Source organism: Podarcis muralis, chromosome 3, assembly GCF_964188315.1.
Source record: "Podarcis muralis chromosome 3, rPodMur119.hap1.1, whole genome shotgun sequence".
In the NCBI taxonomy this organism is placed as follows: domain Eukaryota; kingdom Metazoa; phylum Chordata; class Lepidosauria; order Squamata; family Lacertidae; genus Podarcis; species Podarcis muralis.
The window spans coordinates 90,285,924-90,307,317 of NC_135657.1; the positions used below are offsets into that span (position 1 = coordinate 90,285,924).

At 41.4% G+C, this 21,394-nt stretch overlaps 1 protein-coding gene across 2 annotated transcripts in view; it reads left to right on the top strand.

The window, feature by feature from the left end:
- The window catches only part of NBAS (NBAS subunit of NRZ tethering complex), a 191,182-nt gene that overhangs the window by 84,418 nt on the left and 85,370 nt on the right, over nt 1–21,394 (top strand). For both annotated transcript variants that reach the window (XM_028722567.2, XM_028722568.2), the window contains exons 29-32: nt 1,012–1,114; nt 4,376–4,605; nt 6,354–6,466; nt 10,954–11,067. In XM_028722567.2, the coding sequence (XP_028578400.2) occupies nt 1,012–1,114; nt 4,376–4,605; nt 6,354–6,466; nt 10,954–11,067 (560 nt within the window). The remainder of the gene's footprint in view (nt 1–1,011; nt 1,115–4,375; nt 4,606–6,353; nt 6,467–10,953; nt 11,068–21,394) is intronic.

Sequence of the window (21,394 nt, forward strand, 5' to 3'; positions counted from 1 at the left end):
TGCCCCATTGTCAAGGATCCATTGCCCGTGGTGTGCAGAGCAGAATGGTACCACTCTCTTGATGGAGGCATGGCAAAGCAATTTAATCCTTTCAGAATGTAGGCCTTGGGTTAGATGATCTCCCAAAGGGTAGAATTCTAGGTAGCGCTAAGTGGAATATGTGCATGGGAAAATGTCTGCTTGTAAAACATGACCTTTCTTTCCTCCCGCATGCCACCCAACCTGTTCTGGGCAAGTTATATGGGCCGGAGGGGGCTTCAGATCCCCCAGTATTTTTTAGCAGGGGGCAGCCCCCCAATGTTGAGGGGACCACCACCCCCTGCCGCCGCCGGGCACCCCAGCCCTAACCTCCAACCAGCAACCCAGGAGCCAGGCGGCGTCTGAGACAATCGCAGAGGGCAATCTCTATGATTGTTTGTCCCAGTCTGGTGCACAGCAGTGGTGTCATGTGACATGTCACATGACCATGCCCCCTCATTGTGGGAGCAAGTCAGTGCCCCTGGTTCTGGGGTTTCCACTACAGTTGTGGTTTTTTTGTGTGTGTTTTTTTGAGGGGGAAAGTCCTGTTGTGTTAGTGGACCTTGTTCCATGCATGCAACAAGTTAGCTGAATCCCACCCAGTATGTGTGACTGGAGGGTTTGGTCTGAAAGCTTTGGGGCTGGGGGAAGGTGTGCAAAACTGTTGAATAAGAGACGTAACTGTGAGCCACTAAGTTCCTGGATGAAAACTCCCTTTGGTCACGGTCTCACTAAGCAACCTGCTCTCTCAAGCTCAGTCCTCCATCTTTCAAATGGGGATAATCATTCTTCTCTGTCTTGCTAGAATGTTATAAGGACTGCTGAGCTACTGTGTGTCTAGATGTTATAAGCACCAGTGTTGTTTTTCTACACATGAATGTGCTCTTAACCTTTGGGGTGATATTTTAAGAGTTTTAAGATGGAAACATTTAATTCTGGTAATCACACTTCTTGGAACCTGCTTGTAAATGTTCGGTTCTTTGTGTATTACAGGCAGCCCCCTGTTAATGAGACACACTGGATGGGATTGTTGCAAGATATCCTGGAAATGCAGCAGAATGTCTACACATGCATACAACCGGACACTTGCTATGAGGTGAATCTTGCTGCTTTTCAGTATGTTTTTGAATACAGTTGCAGTGGGTGGAATTCTAGGCAGTTCAATTTCATACCAGGATTTTGCATTATTCAGAATCTGTACAAGCAGATGTACAATCCTAGTTTAAGTGTTTAAATATATGCTGAGTTTTCCTTTCCTTGAACATGCAAATCATGCTGCTATCATGCTTTATTGACAACAGTGGTAGTTTCTATGAGATCCAGAAATCCCATTGATGGTGAGTGGCCCGGTTTTGTTTCAAGACACCTAAATTCTAAGGATTTCCATAGTTGGGTTTCATAGAAATAATTCTCTCTAGTCCTTCATACTTCGGGACTGGTGCTCACTTCTAGATAAGAATCAAACTCAGGTTACCAACTTTACTCCTTTAAAGAAAAGGAACATTACCTTCTGATAAATTGCGGCCAAACCAATGACCAGTTCCTGTTACTCCTAGTGTAGAGAGTAGAGGCCATATCGGGGGGAGGAGGAAACAGGTATCTTCTGTTGTAATTTTTAAATGTTTGCCAAAAACTTATTTATGGTGCCAGGGCTGTGCAGGAAATTAAGTAGAAATATTTCTGTAATAATTAACTGGTGATTAATAATAATGATGATGATGATGATGATGGCTTATATTCAGCATAACTCTAAGGTTCCATCATCCTAGGGATTTTCCTTGCACAAAGGAAACTTCTCCCCTCTCATACCCCCACGTGCACACTAAATCTGTTCTGGGGAAACTCTCAACTGTCCAGGCCAGATTCAGAGATGACTTAGGGTGTGCACAAGTGGCTGAGGGGGAAACAAAAGCCTCTTGCACTAGTGGGAATCCCTGCAAGGACATCTTATCAGATTAGTTGAATATGACCCAAAGTATATAACTGTTGTAAGGGACGCGGGTGGCGCTGTGGGTTAAACCACAGAGCCTAGGACTTGCCAATCAGAAGGTCGGTGGTTCGAATCCCCACAACGGGGTGAGCTCCCATTCCTCAGTTCCTGCTCCTGCCAACCTAGCAGTTCGAAAGCATGTCAAAGTGCAAGTAGAAAAATAGGTAGCGCTCCGGCGGGAAGGTAAACGGCGTTTCCGTGCGCTGCTCTGGTTCAGAAGCGGCTTAGTCATACTGGCCACATGAACAGGAAGCTGTATGCCGGCTCCCTCAGCCAATAAAGCGAGATGAGCGCCGCAACCCCAGAGTTGGTCACGACTGGACTTAATGGTCAGGGGTCCCTGTACCTTTACCTATATAACTGTTGTAAATTGTTTTGGTAGTTTGTTGTTGTTTTTTAATGACATTATTAATGACATTAAATTACATTATTTATGAGATTTATATGCTGGCCTTATTCAGGAAAAACACAAAGACTGAAAATATACCGCTCAAATTACCCAATGCAAACCAACACAACCTATTCAGCTGTCCCCTGTGATTAGGCAGCTATGTACATAAAATCCTTAGAAGGCAGGGGAATTTCCTTGCATAAGGCAGGATGGGGAAAATATTCAAATAATGTAAAAATATAACAAGAGTGGGTGCCAGGAAGAAGGGTGTTATGCAGCTGGGGTGCTATTGTCAAGAAGGGAAGGCATAGATTCTCTAACCGCACTCAGGGATGCTGTTGTCGGGAGGAAGGGAATATGTCACATTAATCAAACGTTCCCAGCCAGATTGGTCAGGGAAGACAAAGATGACCTACTCTGGTCCCTCTCCCTAGCCAACTCCAAGATATAGGATTGCCAGTGGGGCTGGAAACAATGGCAAAGGTCCTGCTTATCCTATTGCTCACTGAAGATCAGGAGCGGTGGGAAGCAAATTCCTAGGGTTTGTCCTGTTATACTTTTTTTAAAAAACACTCAGAATTCTGTGCATTCAAACAGAGCTGTTATGAACTATGGCAGAATTACAGAAGACATGAGATGTATAGATGGGAAGCTTGACTTTCTTAATACACAGAAACTCTTGACATAAAATTGCTAACTAAACATTGGGAAGACAAATGGCTCGCCGCTTCACTGTTATGTTTATTAAATGGTTCACTGAGCTGAAAGTTCATTTTTAATAACGTCACTCAGGGTGCATATAGAACTTTGATAGATGTTTTCCTGTTTGCATTTAAAGTGAAATGCAAAGTTCGGTTTCTGCAGAAAATAATCTGCATTCGAGGCAACCTAGTTATTAAGATTTGTGAATTACAATGAAGCTCTGTGTGTTTGAATATGTGCAGTTTACTTGAAAGTGCACTTTTCTGTTTCATAGTGTAGTACTTGAGTGAGCCTTCATGTTGTATAATTTACCTTCAAAAATTTGACATCTTTTAAACATTTCAAATTATTGTCAGTCTTCTTTTGTTATAGCATGTAGACTTTATTGCTTATGGCTGCTAATTTCTATGACTCCTGAGAGATTTTGAGAGCAAATCAGTACACTTCTGAAGAAATTGCAAAAAGAAAATGGCATCTGGGATTTAAATCTAACTTTGAAACGTGCTGCTTAAAAAAAAATGAATAGCAATACGTACATACATCATGTCAGGGAAAATGTGATATAATTATAGATCTTACTTCAAGATATTAGATTTGACTGGAGCGATGAATAGACTTTAATATTAGCAACCTATCAGAGTAGCTTGGCAATGCAATAGTATAGGGGTAGGGAATTTGATGCCTTCCAGATGTTGTTGAGCTGCAGCCTCTGTCATCCCTAAAATTGACCATGTTGGCTGGGGCTGATGGAATTTGGAGGCCATCAACATCTGGGGGGCGGTGATGGGTCCCCCTTTCTTGCATTCGTGATGCTTCTAAAGGATGAAGATTTTGACTTATTGGGTGGTATTGCTTTTTGGCTTGTCCAAAACTGATAGATAATTTTCACGAAGGATACTTCTGTTCAGATGTTTGTGTGGTCTTTTAAGCTGTGTGTATGTTCACCGCACAACTCCATTTGCCCCATCATCCTGAATAATCCCCGGCATAAAGAGTGGCTCCCCAGATATGTCTCAGAGTTTCCTGCAGAGTTTCCACTGTCAGCTCTCTAGCGCTGCCTTGGTAGTCAGATTAATGGAAAGGGTTTCTTGAGGGCAGCCAATTAGATTGCATTTCCATTTCAGCACATGATTTGTCGAAATCTAATTGATATCGGTCTAGATTTAGATGAATGCTGTTCCAAATATCCTCCCTTCCCCAAGCAGATAGCCATACTCAGGTATTTATCAAATAAAAAATTTGCTTGTATGACATCTGCTCTTGTCGTTCTAAAGATCTTTACAGAAAGTCTTCTGTGTTCAAGTCGACTGGAGAACATCCATTTAGCTGGGCAAATGATGCACTGCAGTGTTTGGTCAATAGATCCCCCTGTCAGTGTTGCTTCTAAAGGAAAACCACAGTACAGAGTTTGCTATGAGAAAAGCATTGAATTGGTTCTGGCTGCTAGCAGAGAATACTTCAATTCTTCAACCAGTCTAACTGATACATGCATGGATCTGGCCAGGTACATTTTATCCCCCGCCCCCCAAAAAAATCTTGTAGCCTTTGGTATTTGCTTAGAAAGGCAGATCTTTTATGATTTTGTACTCTTTTGCATACTTGAGTGCTTTCCTTCGATGCTCAAGCATTTCTAAGGCAACTTGTTCTTACTAATTAGTCCCTGGTGCAATTAGAATGAGGTAATACGTCTTTTGCCTAGATTATGCTTGGCTCATCATGAAATGCAGGCACCAGCACCAATCTGCAAATACTAAAGAATGGTTTTGGAAGTGGAAATTATTATTCTACGTATGTAACCATTGCAGCTATGAAAAACCAAGATGTTTGCTGTAAGGCCCGTAGAAGTTCAAGGGACGAAAATGAATACAGTCGTACCTTGGTTTTAGAACAGCTTAGTGCTCAAACGTTTTGGCTCCCGAACGCCGTAAACCCAAAAGTGACTGTTCCGGTTTGCGGACTATTTTTGGAAGCCGAACGTCCGATGGGGCTTCTGCGGCTTCTGATTGGCTGCAGGAGCTCCCTGCAGGCAATCAGAAGCCGCACTTTGGTTTCCGAACGTTCTGGAAGTCGAACGGACTTCTGGAACGGATTCCGTTCGACTTCCAAGGTACGACTGCATTTGTTTTGTTGAAGGAGGCAGCAGGGACCTTTGGCTTATGTGCTAAGTTTTGTCTGCCAGGCCTCCTCGTTTTACTCAACAGACTTTCCCCTCAAAATCATACCCACCTCTGAGGTGTGCAGTTGGCCGAGACGTGGATGCATGAAAGCACAATTGATAGCTGATGGTCAGGGTATTGAATCCTGTTTGGAGTGTCTGTGCAAACCTTTCTTGTGCCTTCACTGTCCATCATAGATTCTATGAGAAAGCTGCTTTAATTGAAATAATTGTTATTCACTGTTGATGTTTTTTGTTGTTAGGAGGGACAGTTACCACCTTAGCTCAGATGAAAACTCTCTGCTTCATTATCTAGCATTAACAATTTTCTAGTGATGCTTTCATTTAAGTGGCAATCATTTCAGAATGGTTTCTTCTCATTGATAAGATCGGAACACAATTACAAGGTGTATTTAAAAATTAAATCAAATCTGGGAGTAGAAAATTTAAGGATTAATTTTTAACATTTTAAAAGTTAGCACATCCCCACATCAACCCCAGAAAGATATCTAAAGCACCTAAACAATTTTAATTGAATAATTTAGGTGTTACAGTTCAGCTGTTAATAGCAACCTTCACTTTCTTAATATTAGTATGTTTCTTGCCTTTATAGCAGAAGAGTTACATTTGCTGAACTGTGCAGTCATGCAATTCCACTAGAGTTTCACTTGGAGGGGGGGAAATTATGAACCTATGCCAAATGAATTTTATTTTTCCTCCTACTTCATTCATGTACAAAGTAATTGCTTGCTAAGTACAAAGCTTCTTTCTTTTGGCATGTAAAGTGCTTAGCTTTGGCCATTGATAAATTGATATTATTTACAATAAAAAAAATGCATCCGCAAAGAAATATGGGTTATAAAGGGGATCACATTATATCAAGTGGCAAATTTTTAAGCCTTTATAATAGACCCACCACTTTGGACCCATTGTATTGCTTCACCAGTGCATGCTCTTGAGGTTTCTGTGCATAGCAACAAACCATAGTTTAGTGTTGCATGTTTATCACACTGGCCTTATATAATGAAGATGCTTCTTTTTGACTAATTGGGAAAGCTGTTTGAAATCCTTAAACATTTATTTTTTCTTCTTCTAAGATCCTGCTTACAGCTTATTACAGACTGCCCACCTGTTGTCCAAGAGGAGTTGGATCTTATCCGTGCTCTTAGCTATCTTGAAGAATTTGGTGTGAAAATCTTGCCATTACAAGGTAGGGTGTGATAGGGTTTGTTGAAATGTCTTGAATGCTAGTTATATAGTTTCAAATCTTCACATTTATATGTACCATGTACACAATACTGTTTTTCTAGAAAAAAGGGTGTCGGAACTCACCATGAACACCTCCTTTGTTCTCTTAAAATGACAACGGCGCCCACCTGAGAGGTGCCAGAACTGAGTTCCGGAAAGTTCTGGCTTATAAAAAGCTCTACATATACAACATCTTCTATCATCAATTTTCCTTACAGCATTTTTTAAGAAATTGCTTGCATCGGGTATAATCCAGTTCAAGAGAAACATTTTAAAGCCTCATTGGATTTTATTAAAGAGTTATGCATCAATTTTTCCTGTTTAAATCATTTTGGTTGGCTTGCACCCACAATTGCTTCCCTTTTAAATACACACATGCACACTTAATGTATAGTTTCTTCACTCATCCCCTGCTTGTGCTGCTGTTGTGCTATTATGATTAACATAATCTCTTTACTAGTAATCTCTGCATCAGTGCTTTGAAACGCTTGGTCATTCTGGCAATAGCCTGGTTGGGAGGTTTATTGATCTTCATCTTGAGTCTAGGCCTAGGGAGTGGACAAATGGGCCTTTCTATTTTATTATTTTGTCAAAGCACATGTGCCAAGAAGATTAACTCAAAATAGTTATCATAACCCGTAAGACGTCCATTGCACATCACGGCTTTGCAGTAACAATTTAGTTATGTTTGGAAGGAGGCTTTTACTGCTGTTTGAAGGTGCCTCCAGAACTTGGGCTTTTATTGATCTCTTTTATTCCCATGCTTTAGTGCCCAATAAAACTCTATTTTTATTTTATAAATCATAACAGCCTTATGACAACTGACATATTTTACAGGTGCTATCCTGCATTCAACTCCTGTGACCCTCCTGTCTTCACTGTTGTGTTAATGGATTTGTACTGCTAGAAACTGGATGAATAGTCCACACATTTTTTATTTTTTTTTAAAAAAACAACACAGTTATGTATTACATAAAGCTTTTGTGGTATTTTACGTCTACCCTTTAAAAGTCCAAACCATGTTCAGAATATGCAAGTAAAGGACTAGAATCGAGTGCTGAATTTTGAGTCTGGTGTTTCTTAAAAGTTTTCTCTTATTCGGTTTTGAATGTGCACCTATTTCAAGTCAACCTGTTTTTAGATATTTAATTCTGCCCGCTGGAAGCAAACATTGTAAACAGGCTTGAATAAGAAATAGAACACAGTGATTGGTCTCCAGCTAAGTTTTACACAAAGTAGACTCATTGAAGTTAATGAACATGACTAAGTTATGTGCATTAATTTCAGTGGGGCTACTCTAAGTAAAACTTAGTAAGTAAATAAGTAAGTAAAACTAGGTAAAACCACCCAGTGAGTTAATATGCTCAATTTGACAGCTATTATGTGCAATAGCTTCACCCCTGATCTGATGCCCTTCAGCAAGACACTTTAGTAAAAGCCTTCATGGATCAGGTCTTTCATTTGAAACCTGGATTCTCCCTGAGGCATGTGTTCCTCACACAGTTCTGATTAATCCTTCACAGAAAAGCCTTAACCCTAATCAAATATATAGAAGATGACGCACTGCAAGTTTGTGCTCTTTCCAAACCATTGGTACTGGGATATTTCGCCAGAACACAGCAACCCTGTCTCATATACAGCTTCTTGAGCACTGAGGGCAGCCAGGGACAGTGTGAAATTGAATTATGCATTCAAATAAAACGTGCATGGATTATTACTTAAATCTTTTAATTGATTTATATTATTCTTTCTAATTGTTTCTAATATGCATTTTTTAAAAAACCGTTTTACTTAATTGATCACATGAGATGTTGTGAGCCACTTTGGGCACAATTTTGTGGGAAAGTGGCATACAAATGATGTTTGATGGCTTATTAGTTTCTTGTTTGGCTCTCATTGCTGGGGTTTTACCTCGGCCGAAAAGCTTCAGTATTTCTGTGTGTTTGCCATTCAGTGGCATGAGGTACAGTTAAATCATGAGGTTAGTAGAGCCAAAGCTCATAAGCAGGACTGAAAGAGTGAAGACAATACCAGCAAATCTTCAATTAATGGTCATGTGGCAATTCTGTGACACATATATATATATATATATATATATATATATATATATATGAATGAGATCCAAAAACTGTGAACTTCCTCCCCTTTCAAATTAATTCAAGCCTCTTCCATTAGCCAAATTACATTTTGGATGTTGTCCATGGATTACAGACAACTGCTATCCTAAATGCTTGCTTGAGGGTGTATCAGGGTTGGTTCCACTTTGCCATTTTCAAGCTTAGATTTCCTGCTTCATAGTTCATTCCCTGCAACCTGCCATTTTGTCTTTGCCACACCATGCCAGTCAACTGTGAATACTTCAGTGCTGGTACTGCTTTCTGCGGTCTATTTTTCCCCCCCTTGAGACATTAAAGTGCACTGTCAAGTTACTTCGTGATCCTTCTGTCACCTGAGACCGACTAATGCTGCAATTTATTTCAGAAAAAGTACCTTTTATGTCATGAATGTGCACACAAGCACATGGCTATATAACGGCTGAAGTGGGTCCCGAAAAGGGGACAGGGTCTGATTCTCAAATAATTGCATCCATTATGTTTTGGACACTTTAAAGACTACCACGCAGGAGTTAAAATGGGCGAAAAAGCTGCCTGTGGGTTCCTAATGCTTTAAGCTAAAACTTTCTTGACTTGGAAAGCCACTTTTAAGCATGAGCTGTTCTTCGTAGAGTGCACAGAATAATTTGTGCTGCTTCTTGCATTTGAATTTGTAGTCATCTGAACTAAGGGGAGGTAAAGGAACCAGATTTCCCTTCCCAGACACAGAGGCCTCTTTCTCAGTGGGGTGGTAGACCTGTGTCTGGGCTGTACCACCCCAGAGTGGAGGCATGCACAGGTTTGAATGTTCTCCATCTTGTTAAATGACCAGCCTTTGCACATCAGTGATGATGTCCTCTAACTAAATGGAGATTCTCTGTTTGCTTTGTAACACACACACACACACACACACACACACACACACAACCTTAATAAAAACTAATTAAATTGAGATTTCCCCGCTAAAATATTTCTTGGGGCATATCTGCAGCATAAGAAACAAAGCACTTTCAAAGTGTATTAATATTTTATTGAAAGAATTTCTATTATAAAATAAAGTGTAACAAAGAAACGAAAAGAAAAAAGAACAAAAGTGTGCAGAAAGAAACAGTATACAAAAAAGCAGTGTAATAAGTCCCATACATTATTATATAAATATATATGATGTTATTATCCTAACCTAATACATAGTGTCAGGGCTGCCTCAGGTCCCAGCTCACAAGAGACCAACGCCAAGTCCAGTTTATATACAACAATGTTTATTGAAGTCCATTGTACACTCCACAGCCGAGGCGCGCAGCCCCACGTCTGTTACGCTTAGACCGCTGAAGTCCCCTCTGAGTCAGTCCCGCCTCTGCACCACTTTAAGAGGCTTGTGCTGCTCCACCTCTTCCTTTCTTTCCTTTTCCGCAGGGTCTTCCTGCCCCCTGGGGTTTCGCCCCTCCTGGATTCCCCTGACGCGGAATCCCCAGACAGCTCTTCCCCCCTCCTGCGTGCTTTGGGACCTGGCTCCTCCTCCGGGCTCCCTGTTCTTCCGCGCGCCTCCACATTTGAACTTGGCGCGCGTTCGCAACCTCTAACCTTCCTCTTGACAGTTACACTACTCCCTGCACTACTCCCCTCCCCTTCCGGGAGGATGTCTTGCTCCGATCTCCCCTCCCTCTCTGCTTTGGGACCTGCTTCCCCTGTCACTCTGGAATCTCCACCCCCTTCACTCCGCTCTGGTGGAGAAGCCGGTCCCGACTCCCAGCTCCCACTTTGGGTTCCCCCGCTGGTCCCCTGCTCCTGACGAGTCCCCCCTGTGACTCCCCTTGGCCTGACCACAGGAGCCCCCTTCTGGGAATCCTCCGATTCACTTGAAAGACTCATGGAATCCCTCAAGTCATCGTCATCCTCTTCCTCGCTGCCCTGGGATTCTTCCCCCTCGCTCTCCGCCTCCTCCCTCACCTGTGCCTCTGTCCCTGAACCCCTGACACATAGGCTTTTTAAAAAAATGTTTTTATTAAAGATGCTATTAAAAGCCTACTACATTCTGTATAAACATTCCAAATGTTGTCATATTTATCCAAATAAAGCCTATGTCATGAGTTGCGAGTGTTTTCATATTGTCAGTCCATTGATTGAAGAAACTTAAGCACTGGAGATATTGTTTAAAACATCTCTCCCTCCCGCCCCAATGAGTGAATGCATTCAGTTGCAGTGGACTTTTAAACCCAGATATCACCCCTTCCGGGAAGTTCGTAATATTTGTGTATGTAGCTTGCATGTGCACTTAACTTTTTCCTGCCTTCATAAAAAAATGCACTGTCATTTGTGACATTGCCACTTAATATACTGTAATGTATTTTCTTACTAGTGCGCCTGTGCTCTGATCGACTCAGCCTTATCAAGGAATGTCTCCTGCAGCTGCCAACAAGCTACAAGCAATCTGCCAAGCTCTTGGGACTTGCAAATTTGCTGAAGGTTGCAGGTAAAATAAAAGCTGTAATGAAATTTACCCATGTTTTATGTTGAAGGTGTCCAGCTTTATGGGGGATTTCTTCAAGGACTTTACTCAAAGTTCCTGTCTTCAGTGAAGCTTCATATATTGCATCATTGCAACCTTCCTTTCTAGATAAATACAGATTGATTGATTTCAATTTAGATATCATTTGGGATTTCACACACAGCCCTTCCAACACAAGTAGAATACACACCAGCGAGAGTACAGTTGCCACCTAGTCAGATGTTAGTATTAAATCCCACTTTAACCCGTGTCAAATATGAAAAACAGATATCCTTTCTGTGCAAACAAAATGTATTCTATATCCTATAAAAACGTAGGTTTTACTTGCAGTCCTTTGATCCTGTTGCATCATATTAGTGAACTGATGCTATACTGTGTAAAGCTTCTTTTTAAATATATGTATCATTGTTGTTAAATCTCAAAAAAAATTCCAAGACATTTATCATCATATACAGTTTTCCCCAAACACAATAATAATAATTTATTATTATTTCTTCTTGACTTTCCACCCCTCCTTTCTTGATGTTTGTTTTTTAGCTGTTTTGCAATACATCTGTTTTTATTATGTAAACTTCACTCTCATTAGTTCTTTCAGTAATTCACTGCTTATATTTCAAATCCTGCCCACAACTTCACTGTGCAATGGTTCTGATGCTGGATCAAATCAAATTACGTTTTTTATTTTGTTTTGTTGGCTAGCAAAGGTAAATATTTGCTCAAACTTTCACTTGGAGAAATCGGATGTGGGTGATTTGACTATATCTTCCGCTTCCTTGTTCTTTCACATCATCATATCAAATACGAATTGAAAAATTACATGGGTCAGATCCAGAGTTAAGTGTGTGCATTAGGGCTGCCAGAAGCAAGCAGTCCCATACATTCCTTCCCATGACAGCTTTCTAGTCCCCTGAAAATGTTGCACTGAGGTTTGGGGCCATGTTTTGAAGTGGGTAGACTGCAGCTTGTGAAGCTCAGGAGAGAAGGGGGGACAGCTGCTGTGAAGATAAAGAGCAGGGAAATCAGCATGGGCCAGCTTAACTCCAGAGCCAAGCCGTTATTTTATTACATAATAATGTTGTTGATACCCTGCTATCACCGTACACAGAGCCTTGCCAAGTAATTTAAGCAAAACACAAGTTCCTGTACAGTGGAGCTCACACTGTGTTTGTTGTCTTGGACTAGTAAATGGCACAAACACCTTGGGTTACAGGCTCCGCTATCCTGGAAGTAGTACCTTGGGTTAAGAACTTTGTCCCAGGATGAGAACAGAAATCGTGTGCCGGTGGCACAGTAGCAGCGGGGAGGCCCCATTAGCTAAAGTGGTACCTCAGGTTAAGAACAGTTTCAGGTTAAGAATGGACCTCCAGAACGAATTAAGTTTGTAACCAGAGGTACCACTGTAAAGGTAAAGGACCCCTGGATGGTTAAATCCAGTCAAATGCGACTCTGGGGTTGCGGCGTTCATCTCAGGCTGAGGGAACATCTTTCAGGCTGAGGGAACCGGCGTTTGTCCACAGACAGTTTTCCGGGTCATGTGGCCAGCATGACTCCAGCTGCTTAAAACAGGTGACACAGAGAATCCATGTGGTTTCTCTTTGGCAGTCTTCCCTAACCTCCAGCTGTTCTGAACTGCAGCTTCAGCTATTTCTCATCATTGGCCATGCTGGCTGCGGCTTATGGGAGTTGTAGTCCAAAACATCTGGAGGGCACCAGGTTGGGGAAAGCTGGCCCGTGTGATTGCCATCACACATCAGCACATCTCCTTTGCCAATCTTTACAACCCTCCATGATTCAAAGGACAGCTTGCTGAAGCGGGGAGCATCCTCTGCTTTTGCAGCCCTGGGAAATCAGGTCTCTAAATCCAGTGGTTGTCAGTCTGCCCCTGTGCTGCCTTGCTCATGTGAGTAAAATCAACACAGGGTGTTGATTGGGAGTAAGTCTCAGTGGTCAGTGTGGCTGGGTGGTATGCATCGTTTGAAGTCGATATTGCGATATCAGTTTCATAATTTTGAGCCTGGCGATAAATTGTGAATCATGATGTCTTGTCTGTGCGTGCGTGCAAAAATCACGATGCAGGAAAAACCGTGAAGCCCACCAGTGCCTCTACATAGCTCCATCCATATTTCAGACATTGTGATATAGCACGATGTTTAGCTGGTGATATATCACAGTGTTGAAAACCAGATATTGCCCTGATCCTAGTGCCCAGGAGACACGCTTACTGTTTATTTCCTTTTCAAAAACCTCAGTGAAAATGTGACTTTTACCTCAGGTATCTGTGAGGTGGATTTAAGGATGCTGGAGGGTGGTTTAGTTTTTTAAAAAAATATCATTCGGAGTAAGCTTAAGCCATGGGTTCACTTGAATGAGTTAAGTAATAATAATCCTGGTTGAATTCTGTATCTAAAAAAAAAGAAAACAAATCACTTAGTGACTTTATTTTGGTTATAGTAGGCAGTGTTTTTGCCTTTAAACATATCCTCATGGAGTCATTGTTCATCAGTCATGCTGGTTTCATAATATAAGTAGGAATAATCACATTTTTTGTCATTAATGTTTATCACAGCAGCGTCTGAATCTGTTCACTTTTGACATGAGTAAAAAATGCACCACCATGGGCCTCAGTTCTCAGATTCTTTGAATCCATGTATTTCTTTGTTACACAAATTCATTTAGAAGACTGCATCTCCCTGAGGGGCAGCTATAACTCTGTGTAATTTCTTATCCAGCTATTTTGTATACCTTCCTACCTCCCACACAGGATACTTGAGAGTGTAATAGATCGTTAGTTTGAAGCACACTGCAAACTTTAGATAACTATCAAAGACTTTAATTAGGCTTCTGCTCTTTAAATTATGCTATGCTGGATATGTTCTTGCCCTTCACATTAAAGTCTACAGCAGCTTGCAAATACTCAGGAAAACCTAGGTGTTCCTTGCATTCTGTTCTTGGTGGCTTGTTAGAACATTTATTTTAATTATAGACTGCCTTCCTCCTGAAGTAATAATAGCGTTTTAATATAAAAGCAGCATAAATATATCCTCTTAAACCATCAAAGACGAAAACATCTTGAACCCTCTCTTATTGCTGCTGGAGGTCTACTTTGAGGAAGGAACGTGCAGCCCTGCCCAGCTAGTTAGTCACAAATCTACAGCAACCACTCCTTACACTTTTTCTCTCTCCCCTCTGGGTTTGCAGTGTTGTGTGTGTGAGAGAGAGAGAACACAAGATGGCTACTTGGCCAAGGGCCACCACTTGCTGTCTGGGTCTCTACTACCACCATTCCCCAGTCTTTCAGAAAGAGAGAGATAGAATAGTCTTAACAGTATTTCCAAAACACATTTATGATTTCTTTCTCTCTCTTTTTTGGAAATAGTATCCCCTGCAGTTTAACAGCAAGGCAGCTTACAACAACCCCCGCCCCCAATGCACAATAAAATTGGGATAGTGAAATGTAATTAATTACAGATAGCTAAAAGAAATGAGAGAAACAGCAAAACAAACCTCAGCAGCAGGAGAACGATTGAAACAACTAGTTCCTCAAAGAGCAGCATTAGAAACTGAGATATGAAAGCCAGGAGCTAAATGGCACCTTAAACCTAGGTTGCGGGCGCAACAACAGAATGTCTAGACTTGCCCTTTTTACAACAAGAATACAAAGCCAAAAGCGAATGAACTGCAGCTAAAATCTTACGTTGGTTTTTCACATGGTCTAGTCCAGGCATAGGCAAACTCCAGCCCTCCAGATGTGTGGGACTACAATTCCCATCACCCCCTAGCTAACAGGACCAGGGTCAGAGATGATGGGAATTGTAGTCCCAAACATCTGGATGGCTGGAGTTTGCCTATGCCTGGTCTAGTCTTTCCGCTGCCCGCCCGCCCCCTAATATTCTTAAGAGGGTCTCTTCTCCAGTCTTCGGAGAGTAGCTGGAATTGGGGAGGCAGAAAAAGGTCCTCCTTTCCTTCCACTCTGCAGTTTTAATCTGAAGTCTTAGGTGAGCTCAGAAACTGCTCGCGCTAAGGAATCCCAAAATGCGCCTAGAGCAAGGGGAATTTCGCACACTGTCAGAGAGGGAGCCGACTAGGTGAACTAGACCAGGCTTTCCTGGTCTTGGTTCCTCTGAAGGCAAAGAGACGATGTTCAAAGCCTCCAATGATTAATGGTGAAACCAGACTCTAAGGGGGGAATAGTTGGTCCTGGTACCAAGCCATTCATTTATTATTATTTTTTAAATCTGTATTAAATTTTCAACACATCTTTACACAACAGTTTACCGTGTTACAATTTATGCACATACACTACATGGAAAAAAGAAAAATACAACAAAAAATAGAGGAGAAGAAAAAAGAAAAGAAAGAATAAAGATAAGAAAGAATAAAGATAAGAAATATAAAATAAACTTGCGATTGTTCTAAAAAAACTGAATCTCATTTGTTATTTCTCACACAGTATCATGTTATTGTACTTTGTTTCCTTAATTTCCTTCAGAGAAAAATTCTTTAGTTTATTATCTATACATTACAAGAATCATTCAAGGTCTGCCAGGAGATTTTTGCTATCATAGTAGTTTTTCTAATATTCTTTAAATACTATCCATTCTTTATTCACCCTTTGCATTGAGTACCCTCTGACTCTCCCCGTCATTATTGGCCATTGGATGTATTCTGCCATTTTTACCTGCTCTTTTCACCTTACTCTTTATGTACGCAACATCTGCAGTCAGGATTCTGGTCGCAATGAATTGGAAGAGTGACATTACACCTACAAAGTCAGAATGGCAGGTACCAAGCCGTTCATGGGTTAACTCATGCAAACCAGCATGCATTCATGGGTTAATACATGCAAATACATGCAAATTGCTCCTGTCTGGAAGCTCTGCAGCCTGCTGGAGCAATATACTTCGGAAAGCTGCCCCAGCATTTTGCACCAGCTAAAGCTTCTGAGTTCTTTCCATGAGCAATCCCACTTAGAGCACATTGTAGAAAGGGAAAATGGATGTGACCACCACGGCAGGTATAACTGCAAACAGACCTGCCTTCTCCAGGTGTTTGAACCTTGGCTCTCCTTATTCATTGTGAGGAATGCCTTTCTTGGTGACCTACATGTTCTCGGAGGGGGCACTTGATAGCTAGGTACAATGGTCGCCTCAAATCTTTAAGGCTGCAGTCCTATACACACACCTATGGAAAAGTCCTATTAAGCTTGATGGGACTTACTTCTCACTGGACATATATAAAATTGCACTGTACGGGTTTTATAGATCAAAACCAGCTCTTCCGATTGTGCTCTCCCCTCTCCCCCAAAGGGGAGCCTAGCAAATTCACTTTAACCACTTCTTCCTTTCCCCAGGCGGGAAAATCAGCAGAAGATTTAGGGAAGACAGGATTGCCAGTACGGCCAGATTGTGGTAGCCAAGCATGAACGATGGTCTTGGGTCTTTAGAATAACAGCTTGTAAAGGCTTACAGCTGAAATGTGAACCTCATCTTTTTGACTCCTGTACTTTGGCTTAAAGAAAAATGCCAAATTGCTGCAGAATGTGTCAACAAATCGCAAGAGTGGCAGCAGCGATTGATTTCAGACAATTGCTGTCGGAAACTGGTTGTCAGACAAACTTGAAGAATTTTATTTTCAAAGAACTTCGTCCAGTAAAGCAGTATTTGCCTCAAATGTTGTTGCATCCGAAGCACTCCTAAGGATAAGCGCATGCATATATATGTGTGTGTGTGTGTGTGTGTGTATAAATATATATATTAATAAATGTGAACTTTGTTCCTAACAGCACAGAACGTTTGAGATTTACAGTGGTTTAGCTTAATTTTAAAAGAAGCAGCTTACCGTATTTTTCTGTGTATAAGACGACCTATTTATGACGACCCCTATTTTTTTTTTAACCCAAAATTAAGAAAATGCACTATCCGTGTATAAGACGACCCCTTATTTTAAACTTCAAAAAATTAGGAAAAAATATAGTCTTATACACGGAAAAATACGGTAATTTTAAAATTCCCAAGAAATAGCCTGAAAAACTAAAGCTGATGCTGGAAGGTTCCCCCCCTCCTTTTTCATACCAATACAACTAGCACTGTTCTTCCTCTAATACTCTTATGCTGGATATAAAGCATCCATATTCAGCTTTCAAGAGTGCAACTCCCTAAATTGGTTAATAAACTCTTGCAGTGCATGGCCTCTAATGGAAACGCTGACAAAGCTTTTACTATATTATGTGAATGTTGCCTCCAATAAAACTTAATGGCACCTATAAGCCATGGCCATAAATTAAAATGTAAAAATCAAGATTACACTTATTTGTTCTTTATTATATGAGGGCGGAAGGTGCTGTTCCATATAACCAAGAGCGTTCCATATAACCTGTAGTGTTCTGTGCTATAAGAATAAGAGTAGCAAAAGGGAGCTATTACAGCATGGCTTGGGCATACTTAAAACCAAGGTTTCCTGACCTTACCTCATTTCTGGCATTGTGTGTGATTGTTGCTAGTAAGTTGGATGTTCAAGGGGTTGGGGCACTGCTTTGGGTTTTCTGTTTGTTTGTTTGTTTTTGTTTTTTTAAAAAGATATTTATTCAAATTTTACAAAAAAGAAAACATAAGTTTACAAAATAAAGAAAATTGTAACAGCAATTAACAAACTAAAATTTTAACAACAATTAACAAACTAAACAAAAAAACACACATAGAAGCAAACTCTGGTTAAAGTGAACCTAAGCTCCTGCAGCCAATCGGAAGTTGTGGAACGTTCTGGTTCCAAAAAATATTTGCAAACCGGAACAGTCACTTCTGGTTTTACAGAGTCCGGGAACCAAACCGTCTGAGTAGGAAGGCGTTCGGGATCCAGGGTACGACTGTACCTCTATATGGTTTGCAACATCCTAAAAAATATCACAAATAAAAGTAAAATGCAAAAAAACACAGTACAAAATACAGTTTTTAGAGTGGCACAGATAACAGTTGGGCAATATACCCTCTGAAACATCTATATAAAGGGGAACAACTAACACATAGGGACCATGATAACTACTGGCAGATCCAGAATTCTGAAATTCAGCAGAGACAGCAAGACCCACATATCATACAGTATATAGAAGTGTGTGTTTATAGGTCTGCTATCTCACCTGTAACACTGAACATAGGTGGGGAAGAATCCCACATTTGATAGGTGGGGGCAAGTTATCCCATGCAACCATCCCTGATTCCAAGCATTACTGGATATCCAAACAGAGCATAATGTTAAATGTGTCTCTTCACTTAACATTTAATTATTATTTTTTAAAGAAGATAATTATTGGAATTTTAGAAAGTGGGAAGGAAGGAGTTTCTTCTTCTGTAGTCCTGATGAAATTTGCTCCATTGGAAATCTGGCTGGGGCACTAAATCAGATGGCAGAATGCCTTGACTTCCCCTGCCCATCTGCCAAGGGTGCTTTCCAGCCCAAAGGAAAGCACACACCAGAATTAACACTTTCGTTGTCAAAGAACACAGTTGCTTTTACAGCTCTGGAGACCTACGCACACCAATCTAGCGTCTAGGCAGCTATTCCCAGGTCCGCCGTCTATAGAGCAGTTGCTGCAACTGAGGAACCCTACCCCTCCCCTAATTTATGTAACTTCTCCAAACAGGCTGTACTCACGTAGCCGGAGACTATGCCTGGATGCAAGCTGCCTCTGCTTTTCCCATTTCAGTTCTCTCCTGGTTCCGGGAGACAGTGGTGCATTTAGTGTGGGGAAGCACCTAAACCACCACTTACCTACCCTGCCTCTTCCTCCATCTCTGAAGTTTCCCCTGCCCCTGATGTTTGCCTCCTGGTGGGTATAGACCACCGCCCCCCTCTCTCAGATCAGCCCCCCTTCCCCTAGTTCACACACACCAGTCTCCTGCCAGTCCCTTGCGCCATTGCTATCTCCCATAGCATTAAGCATAAACATCAGGAATCCTGTTGATCTTCTGGCATTCCCTTTAGCATTCCTTGCCCTCCAGGAATTTCAGACATCATATCTGAGATCTTTGTGACTACCTTCCCATCTCTGTCTGTCAATTGAGGCCTTCTAAAACCACCCCCAAGATCTTTTCTTGGAGCTGGTTGGACTCCCAAAGCAGCTGGAGAACCAAGTTTGGGAAACACTAGCTTAGATCTTTGCTAAAGGTTATCTGGTGGGAGCATTCCATAGGCAGAGTTCGGCTAAAGGCATTCCCGTGTCACAGAACAGGGTCAGCATTTAGCACCAGTTTCTTTGCTCCTTGAAAATCTGCTCCAGTGGTTTGGAGGACCCTCTGGAACAGCACGAGGAGCATGCAAATGTCCCCCTGCCCATACACCAGTTGAGAGCTGCTGCTGGATGCCAGTCTCCTCCAGGAATGAAAAGAGGCCTTCTGCTCCCAGGGCCTATATTTTCCTCAAACATCTACTTTTAACGGATAAATTCTGTAACATATATGCATTTGGAGGGCAATTTCAAAGGTGCAGGGAATCTAGGACCACTTATCTTTTGACAAAGCAATCTTCAGCAGTGATTCTTAATTACTGTTTGTTTATTGCCTCATAACGTTAAAAAGACCTGGCACAAATGTTATTCAGGGCTGCCACAAGCTGCAAGAATTGCTATTTGAGTCATTAATTTCAGAAATCTTTTCTAATTAATTTTTGCTTCAAAATGACAGTGACATTCATGGGAATGAAATTAGTTTAGCAAGCTAATGCCAGCTCTGGCACTGGTGATTAAAGGAGGTTTTCTGCCCCCGAATCTGAAGAGAAATTGTTACATTCTGAGCAATAAGTAAAGATGCAACCTTTATTACCGACAGATATCTGTTCCCTCCAAAGTCTTTATAGATGATGATTGGGTTTTGGTTTTGGTACAAGGATTGTACATCCAGGTCCCCCCCCCCCTCTTCCGAGCTCTTCTGTTGTGTGGAAAGTGATTTTTCTGGCAACAATTTTGGTGGTTAGTATGGGGAATACAACTGCAGGAACCTCCCACTGTTCTCCAGTGGTTCTGGTGTTGAGCAGTTGGTAGACTCATATTTTAAAAATCACCAAAGGCATCAGCTCTACATTTCTGCAATAAAATATTCTAGACAGGTCAATCTCGAATTCCTTTAGAATGGCCTAGCTCAGAAGCAATTTCAGATGTGCAAAGGTTTTTCCCAACGAGGGGCATTGCAGCCCATGCGTAATGCTGGGCAGCAAGCTTTTACTGCCTACTAGAGCTGTCCCTCAGCCGAGCAAATCAATCATGCTGCTACATAGAAATTTGTTTGGACCTAAGGCCCTATTGCACTGGCTTGCAGATTCGGCATTTGGTATATGAACTCTGCAGGTGGTAGTAGCTTAGCAGAAATCCTGCCCTAGGGATGTTTTCCATTTTCCACTCTTTCCCAGATATTATCAGTTAAGAATGTCCTTCACTTGAACCAGTGGGAAACAAGACTGTTATAAATTTCCATTCTCAGCTGTTTGGGGTGGGGTGGGGTGGTCTATTCAGACAGTAATTAGGATTATATATTACTCGTGAACCCACACGTGCCAGGTGTGGTAGCTGATCCATGGTGGTAGTTGTTCTTTAACAGGTCACAGTTGTAATTTTACCAATTGGAGCCTCCTTTATGGAGTGGTATGGGTTTTTCTTTTTCTTTTTTGCATTCGTAGTTTATGACTGTTCCAAGCTCTGGGCTCAGCATGAGATGAAGTCCTTCCCTCTGGTATCATCTGCAGTGTGACTTAGCCTCTCCTCAGCAGGCAAATCCTGCCATACAAGAGTTCCCTATCCCATAACCACTCCAAGTAGACTTCATCATTTAATCAGTTAGATTGGTTGATTAGCTGATCAAAAGTGTGTGTGTGTGTGTGTGTGTGTGTGTGTGTTTTTCAAGGCAGTAAATTCACAGGGCATCCAATTTTTCAAAGTGTATTGTTTTGAATAGAACTACATACTAAAAACTTGCAGATGGCAACCGCCATTTTAAGAAGCATCCCTCCGCTTTCACACACAAGGAGGAATGCGTATTCTAAGATGATTTAGCTGATGATTTCTATAACATATGGGCGCATCACGTAAACAACAAAGGAAATACTCACTGTTGTTTTACTCATGCAAATGACTAAAACCCACATGGTTTGTTTGAAGGGAGATGCTCTTAATATTTGTTGGCCGTACCAGATTTCCCTTCACGTGGAATGATGTTGTTGTTGTTTGAGGGGAAACGATGCTTGAAATGTCTTTCTGGATGCCCAGTGCATAGTCTTGCAGTGTCCAAGTGTTCTAATAAAGTGTTCA